At 36.3% G+C, this 9,125-nt stretch overlaps 1 protein-coding gene across 1 annotated transcript in view; it reads left to right on the top strand.

The window, feature by feature from the left end:
* The window catches only part of RSBN1L (round spermatid basic protein 1 like), a 1,493,418-nt gene extending 1,484,553 nt beyond the window's left edge, over positions 1-8,865 (top strand). The window contains exon 8 of the mRNA XM_044088563.1: positions 6,292-8,865. Coding sequence (XP_043944498.1) covers positions 6,292-6,954 — 663 coding nt within the window. The 3' untranslated portion in view covers positions 6,955-8,865. The remainder of the gene's footprint in view (positions 1-6,291) is intronic.
* The last annotated feature ends 260 nt before the right edge of the window (positions 8,866-9,125 follow it).

A 9,125-nucleotide genomic window follows, 5' to 3' on the forward strand; every position in this document is an offset into this window, starting at 1 on the left:
ATGTATAAAATGCCATCTGCAAATAGATGTTTTTTCCTGACTAGCATACCAAATATATCCTTATCCTTGAATTTCTGAATGCCTTATTTTCTTTATCAGTGGTTCTAAATATAATGCAAACAACAAAAGGGAAAGCGGACAACCCTGCCTGGTTCCTCTACTCAAGAGCAGACCCCACCACCTTTAATTTTGGACAGCGCAGTGGTAGTGTTCTCGCCTTTCAGCAAGAGGTACTCTGGTTTGATTCTCTGCTGGAGTACCTTCTGTGCAGAGTCTGCATGTCCTCCCTGCATTTGTGTGGGTTTCCTCCAGGTACTTTGGTTTCCTCCCACCTTACAAAGACATGCATCTGGCGCGTTTCTTCCAGGGCCTCCACTGAAAGTTGGGTTTGTTCCAAGTCAGACTTTCCCGGTTAACAAATGTTAAATAAATAAATTTTCACCTCCGATCCCTCATATATACTCCCAATCAGCCTTATAATTGTATAAGGGAAAGCAAATGCTTCCATTACCCTGCTCATGAAGTCCCAGTCTCCTCTGTCAAATGCTTTCTCTGCATCAAGACCCACCAATAACGGTGTTATTTTTTTACACTCTGCTTCCCTCTGGATCATCAGTGTTCTTTTAATATTGTTAAATGTGTGCCTCCCCTCCACAAAACCACACTGATCAATATCTATCAATTTTGGTGTCACTTTGCCATTCTTTTAGCCACTATAGACATAAACACTTTATAATCATAGTTTAGTATTGAAATGGGCCTGTATGAAGCTGGATCCGATGGATCTTGACCCAGTTTAGGTGTTACCATTACCACCTGTTTCTTCCAGGATGGTGGTACTTCTCTTGTTAAAATACTGTGAAACAAAACCTTCCAAATCTTTATCAATTTTTTTCCCTTCCTAGCCTCCAAAGTTCCATAGGAATACCATCTGTTCATGGGGACTTTCCTGTAGATTGGTTATACATAGCCATTTTTATCTCATCTCTTTCTGTCCTATTAGCAATTGAGCCTCATCTACCTCTAACCTTGGCATATTTAATTCTTCCATAAACATTTCCATTTGTACCTTTTCTTGATTTCGGTATTTCTCTGCTTCATACAAATTTTCATAAAATTTCTGAAATATTTCTAATACTTCCACAGGATCTCTCGTTATCTTCCTTGTTATAGGCTCCCTAAGCTTTTCCACTTTCTCTTGCCTGAGTCATTATTCTAAACGTTTTTGTGCTCTAGAATTATTTTCAAAAAACAGCTGCTTAACAGCAATCTTTCTAAACTTGTGCATATTATTGAGGTAATCCCTTACTTTCTGTTTAGCATTCTGCAGTTGCTCCTTTTCTTCTGGGAAATTCCCCCTATTTTGCATTACTTCAACATTTGTCATTCCCTCTAAATAATTCTTGTCACTTCTTAAGCATATCTCCCTTTACTTTATTTCCACCCTAGCTTTAAACTCCTTTAATTTTATCCCACTCCCTAGCTATATTTTCAGAAGAAATTTCTGTCTTCTCTAATAGCTTCTGAATTAATTCCAAAACTCATTCCTTAAATTCCTCTCTTTTTAGCCGATATGTATGAAAGCACCAGTGTCTCATTTTTATTTTATTACCTTGCATTTTTGTTTTTTAGTTATTATTGGAGCATGATCTGAGCTAGTTCTTGGGTGAGTTTCAAACATTCACTTAAATGCACATATTCTTGGGAGATATAAATTCTATCTAGCCTAGTCCAGTTTTTGTATCTTAGAGAATAATATGTAAATTCACTCCAAACTCCTAGTACCAAATGCATATCTTCCATGCAAAACATTTTCGTAAATTTCTTCAAAAATATACCCTCCTTTGTTATATTTTCCCTTCTAGGCCCCCCAGACACATCTCCACTTTTGCAAACCAAATTCCAGTCTCTGTCTACAAGTAGTATTCCTTGCTGAAAGCTGATTATTTCTCCCAGAATTTTCTTAAGCTCCATTATAGCAGTTTTAGGTGGATTGTAAATGCATGCCAGTGCAATCCTTCTCCCTTGCCAATAGCCCTGTAGTACTGTACATCTTCCATTATCATCTTTTTTCCTCTTCTATCACTATTGGAGCTTCTCTTGCAGTTAATATAAGTACCCGTTTTTTTCCCTTTGCCCCAGATATTCCTCTGAATAACCATCCTGAAAACCTTTCTTTATCAAATTCACATGTTCATTTCTTTCCAGGTATTTCTCTTGTAGCATAGCTATTTGCACTCTCTACATTTTTTTAATATAGTTCACTACTCTTTCTTTTTTATATTTATCTGTAAGACCAGATTGAAAAATATTACAAAAAAGCATAATTTTCTTATATAGTCAATATTACCACCTTTTATGTATAACTGCTTTTTGTTAAATGTCTAGTTCACGCTTTTATGGTACATGCATATACTGTTCGGCAGGTTGGTCTTTTATACAGTTGTTTCTTGTCATATCCATTTGAGCCTACGCCACATCTTACGTAACTTTTTGTTGTTTTTTTTTTCTGATGCCCTCAAATAGAACAAACAAACCCCCCAGAAATATATCAACTTAATCAGAACACAAAACTATATACGTCTTCAAATATTGAAGTTTTTGTTTCCTAATAAGAACAAAAGTTCTAAGTTGATAGCTGCACAGGCTAGAGTTAACCAAAAAGAAAGGTTAGTCATGCTAAGACGCATGCTACAGCCTGTGCTTATCAGTAAGTGCTGTTTGAGTTTGTCTATCTTTATAGCTCTCCCAGCTGAGAAAACACTTGAATGCTTTCAGTAAATACTTTTTCTAAGCCATTTCTCTTTATCAAATTGTCTTCTAGTTATATGCAAACCAGACACACAACTGCTAAGGATACATTGTTTACCAGAAAAAAGCCTTATAATATAAACTCAACATAGGAATATATAATGTACAAGGAACATTTAATGTAAATTCAACATAGGTAAAAACCTGTATAGCTATTACCCCACCAAACACTGGAATAAACTCCCACTGGACATCCGAAACACTACATCTAAACTTCTATTCAAAAAGACTGTGAGAAATCACCTTAGCTTAAATAAACTTTGCCTCTGTTAACAGTCCTCTGACTAACCCATCTCTCCAGACCAATCACTCACTACTTTTCCTCCTAATAGTACCTAACACTACCTCCTTCCAAACTCACCCTCCCTTCTTCCCTACAAAAGCCTTCCCTATTCTTACTCCTAAACTTTCCTTTACTATTATAATCTCCTCACCCCCAGAATGTTCAACAACTACTGTTGCACTTTTATCTCTCCTTCACTGCTACCCAGAAACTTTCTTACTAACTTGCTTTCTCTTTACTGTAAATACTATTTTTCCTGGTCTACCCACCTCAATATACATAGCTAGCCGACACTGTATATAATCTGTAATCAGTTTTATTATTGTATACTCGCTTTACATTATGTATTTTTTGTGTACTTGCGTATGTTTTTTTTTTGGAGCTTGTATATGTTTTGTATCTATGGAGCTTTTCTCCCCGGGTCTCCACTGAAAAAGGGCCTTGTCCCAGATGGACCAAACCCGGTCAACAAATGTCAAATAAATAATATTCAATATTCTTTTCATTTACATGCTTTGTAATAAACTTGTTACTGGATAATGCTTAGAGTCATAACCCAGTCATTTCCCTATGCAAGCATGGGAAAAAGCACACACATTTTTCTTTTGTCATGCCACCTTAACCAGACCTTCCCTCTCCTCCTCCATTTCCTTTTTTTACATTGCAGTGCCTGCATTTCTTAAAACTGAACAAAGAAAATGGGAGAAGGGAGAAAAAGAAAAAAAAAAAGAAAACAAAAGCACCTGTTTTGCATTTCAAATAAAAAAACTGAGAAAACTTTACTTCAAGTTTAATTGGGTTTTGTCTCATCTTTAAAGCTCTCCCAGCTGGGAAACCCCCAATTGCTTTCAGAAAACATTATGCCCTAGCCAATTTCTCTTATTTTTTCCCATAGCTAATCCTCTTCCACCAGACTCTCTTTTACCATATTGTCTCCATGGACATATGAGAACCAAACACCCAATTTCTCTTTATCAGATTGTTTCCATAGAAACATGAAGACCAGCTGCAGAATTGCTACTAAGTATACATGCATTTGATAGAAAAAAAGCCTCATAATATTCAATATTCTTTTTCATTTACTTGCTTTCTCTTAAAACTAATTAATCTAAGGTCCTTAATCCAATCATTTTTCCATGCAAGAATGAGAAAAAGCACATTAATTTTAACTTTGTCATGCCATTTTAATCAGGCTCTTTTTTTACATTGTAATACCTATATTTCTCAAAACTGTACAAGAGGAAAGAGAAGTGGGAGAAAGAAAAAACATCCCCATTACACTTAAAAACAGCATGCAAAGAAAGCCATACACCACAAATGCAGTACTAAGAAAAGAAAATGTTTTCTTTACATACAGTTAGCTTTCTCCCTTCTCTTCCCCTCCCCAAAGCATTTTTCTGAACATTAATGGCATGATGTAGGGCATACACTTTAGAGTCCCCCTCAAGTCCACCAAATTTTGAAAAAGTCCAATATTTCCAGATCTTCTTGTTCTGTCATATTTCACAAATATAAGTATTGCATTGTAATCCCATAGTAAGTTACTGGTTTTATTACTGTTGTACTCCATCACCCAAATCCTGTCTCTGCTTCATTCCCAATGTTCTCTCGATTCTTCTAGTCAACTCTTGAGCACCCCCTTCTCTCAAACATTTTCTGTTGAAATACTGGAAACGGTTTCACAGGTACAGTTCTTGTGGTCATTATTACCAGAAGAACACGAAACAGAATCTACTTCTGTTTCAGAACTCACTTTTTGTTGGACAAACTTTTGTACTTCTTCCTTAGCATGCATTTCATCAAAAATTATTTTATCCCCCTCCCTCCCCGGGAAGAATACCTTAAAGATAGATGGTGGAATGAATTTGCTTCTCTTCTGCCTGGTGTACAATGAGTAATCATTCTCCACAAACTCTCTGCTTCTCCCACTTTTAGTATTCTGCCCTTCTGCCACAGTTTTGTCAGAATCAACTCCTGCTGGTAGGATTGCATCTTTACTATTAAAGGTCTAGGTTTCTTTCTTCTAGCTAGATTTGGAGCATACACATAATGTGCCCTTCCAACTAACAACTCCTGCTATGGAATTACCAGTCCAGTTGCTTATTTGTGCTTTCATAAAATTAATGCAGTCTGTTCCTTCCAGCTTCTCTGGTATAGCTGAAAATTTCAGGTTTTCCCTACGTGCTCTGTCTTCTAATTGTTACTTTTTGAAACATCTGTTTCGGAGCAGTTTCATATTCAGACAGCCTTTTCTTCATTTTGATCTCCGATTTTTGCAGCTTTATCATCTCATCTGAATATCCGTTTATAGCTTCTTCCATTTATTCCAGCTTTTTGTGGTTTGTGTTGATATACATTAACCAGGTCTGTATGCAGTTGTCTTGTATCTTCCTGTAGGTTACTGGAAGTCATCTCTGAAGGTTGCATTGCTTTTTGCTGAACAGCTACAGCACTTTCCCCTATCAATGTTTCTTCCCTCACCTTTTGTAGGTGATTTGTTTCCAGGTCTTCTGTATTTATTTATTCCTGACATCCAGGCTTACTAGCCAGTTAACAAAAATTTACCCATAAATACAAGTCTACTGGCCTTCTCTGCTGAGTTTCTGTTTTCACACTGGGAGAGCTAAAAACAAGCTGTTACTGCATGTGCAGCCATCTTGGAAGCTAACATTAATCAAGGTGATATAGGTGTTCCTTTTTTGTCAGGACCAGGTAAGTAGAACAGGAAAGAGGTCTTGTATGGATGGTCAACTAAGGGGGAAGTTCAGTAATGGTGGAGAGATACAAGTAGCAGTGTTTTATCTATGTTAGATAAGGGTTATAAACAGTATATTTTTGGAAGAATTTTAATCTAGCAGGACATGGAATAGAATTAATTATTGATGGGAGACTGGGACAGAGTGCATTTTAAATAATGTGTGGACATACTGAAATACAGAAGTCCAGCCAGTGTATGACATCTGCTGCCTCTAATGTCTATGGTGTGATGTGGTTAATGTATATTTCAGTATAGTGAAAGAAGTTTTCTCTCTTGTTTTTACTTCTGATTGTGCCTGTGTCCAGTTTTTGGTAGATTTGACATTAGTGTAGCACTCATAAAACTTCTCCACAATTCATTCATTAAGATAGCATTATGTGCAGTGGTGCTCAGGAATAGACTATTTTTTCTACTTAACCTCACTTTTTCTCTTTTTTAGTGTGTCCAGTGGGTCGATGATGCAAAACTTAATCAGCTGCGAAGAGAAGGCATCCGGTATGCTAGGATTCAATTACATGATAATGATATTTATTTTATTCCACGAAATGTTGTACATCAGTTCAAAACCGTGTCTGCTGTCTGCAGTTTAGCCTGGCACATCCGACTAAAGCACTATCACCAAGAAGGAGCACCTCAGATGTCAAATACCCTAGAAAAGGTTCTGGACATACCTGTGATTCAGGGGCCTTCAGGTATTACAGTCAAAACTGAGACTTTTGAACATGTGGACAAAAATACCTCTGTGGAGTTAAAACTTCCTAACATTCAAGAAAATGTAAGAGAGATAGAACTCTCAGACATTAAAGGTGAACCTGCTGACATCTCTTTCAAAGGTTCTGATGAGCCTGTTGAGGTTCATACAGCTGAAACTGGAATGTGCACACTTGACTGTGAACATCTGAATACCAGAGCAGGGCCTCATCTTACAGGAATCACGACTGTTAAGATGGAGCTTGAAGACAGAGACTCTCAGTTTAACAGTGAGGACTTGATGCAGAAACTGCCTTCTGGAAATCACATACACATACAACCTGAAGATACAAGACAAATCTGCTCAGTAACTCAAGGATTGCATGGGCAGCACCAGAGCTTTTTGTGTTAAAATTTGTACATATTGTTTTTACTTTTTTAACTGTTATAATGGTGTGATGTATTATAAAATATGTAAGCTCTGTGGGGCAAGACTATGACTTGCTCTTAAATCTGTTACAGAAAATACAGTAAATGTAGCTTTGTAACATTCCTCAGTGCCTGTCCGTAACTGTGAAATATTGAAGCACTTAGGGCCAGCTTCACTGTAACACTGCAGGTTAAGTAAACAGGTTTTTAAATAATATATTTTTGAGTTGTAGGTTTTAGAATAGAGCTGACATTAACATATATATTTTTTGTAATATGAGCCAGAATTCTTTTGACTCCAGGCTTTTCCATATAGCTTATTTATATCAAGTTTTTCATTTTAAATATCTTTGTCAGCACTGTAGTGTAAATAACTTTTTTAAACTTGTAGTGTGATTTATACTAAAAAAGTGGACCAGTTAATAAAGGTTCCTAATACTGGCCATGTGGCATATTTAAAGATCATAGCAGATTTTGTATTAAGTAGTCAAACTGCTTCATCAGCCTTTTTGTATGTACTGATTTACTGTACAGTTTAATAGATTCTAAGGGAGGATGAGCAATAATATACCTCCAGATTTCAAAAACTCTTGCATCTTCCCTCATGTTATTCCTCCCAGATTTTTTCATATATCATTATCTTAGCCTTTATCTATATCTGATGTACAAGCAGTGTTTTAAGTGCTCAAAAGTTATGCTGACAAGATCTAATTTCTTTTTATTTTTTATATTCATATTGGCAGATGGTGTGCATCATTTTTATCCATCCAAACTTATGTGGTTGAATTCACCAAATAGTAATATGTATTGTAGTACGTGCTCTTTTTTTTCCCCATGCGGCCAGGATATCACACAGTTTGGGTTTTCATTTCAAAAGTCTAGTGTATTTTAGAATAAAACCTCAATAGGAAAGGAGCAACATTGTTACTCTTGCAGCATTAGCAGTTGATTATTCAAGCCTTCTCCCCATTCACTGTTGGGATTTGTCTGAAATTTGTCTTTTTTGTTATAGCTACTATATTGTAATAGCACTTGGAGCAGAATTGTTCTGCATAAGAAACTGCCTGCTGCTGCAGTAGTACACAAATGGTGTGCAGTTCTGATCCATATGTGCCTGCAGTGCAGCGCATGATAAATTTTTAGATAATTTAAAATTGTGTGTGGGATAAGTGGAGGAATTTGTGCTGAGAGTGTGTATGTTTTTTCCTTCAGTGCCAGCACCTCTAAGCCAGAAGTGACAGTAAATGCAGTTTGCTTTCCAAAGGTCAGTGTAGGTTATGATGTGCTGGCTTTTAGAAGCTGAAATTTATTCATCATGGTGTACACTTGTTTTGTATAGTAACATTAGAAAGACGCATGCATTTGTTCAGTAGACATATGTTCTACTAGTTTTAGGAAAACTTCTACAACAGATAAAAAGCAATATTGGCAGTGTCAACCTTGTTTAAACAGAAAGGTGGGAGAATGGTATATGTGAGTGGTCCACTTCTGGAAGGTATGCTGCCACACACCTTAACAGTTTTTTTCCTATGTATGAGTATGGTGCACGTACCTTCTTGTAATGCTGTTTTGCACATTGTTTCCAGTGTTTCAGGTTATGACTTCATTTGCAGAACAATCAAGGCAGCTTTTTCAGTTCATCATTAAGTCAAGAATCAGATATTTAAGCACAAGGCATCATTTAGATTGGTAGCTTGATCCATAATTGAAAGGGTCAGGGTGGAAGAAACATGTTTATACAATAACACTGATTATATGTTATTTAGAGTATATCTGATGTCAGTGCTGTCATGATAGTCAGAAATCATAAGTCAAGAAATGTTTTGAATAAAAGAATGCTCAGTATATCTTGTATGTAATGTATACTGTTCAAACAAAATAGTTATTCTTTTGATTTTCCCTGATTTTTTTTTATAACTGCAAAGCTCTTTTTTGCAAGTTGTTTTTCCATGTCAGTTACATTCTTAGATTATCTCAGAGTATATGATTTTTTTTTTTAGGCTAGCTCTTTTGGATCACACCTGCAAGACTGACACCATGTGATGGTAGGACCAAGTGGGAACTGCTTGCAATTTATCCTGTTAATCTGTTGGCTCTTTTTTTGTTTAAAAATTGGAAGTCAGTACTGTCATGTCCTTTTTCTGCTTCTGAATC

Source organism: Protopterus annectens, chromosome 11.part0 (assembly GCF_019279795.1).
Source record: "Protopterus annectens isolate FY-2018-M chromosome 11.part0, PAN1.0, whole genome shotgun sequence".
Taxonomy (NCBI): domain Eukaryota; kingdom Metazoa; phylum Chordata; order Ceratodontiformes; family Protopteridae; genus Protopterus; species Protopterus annectens.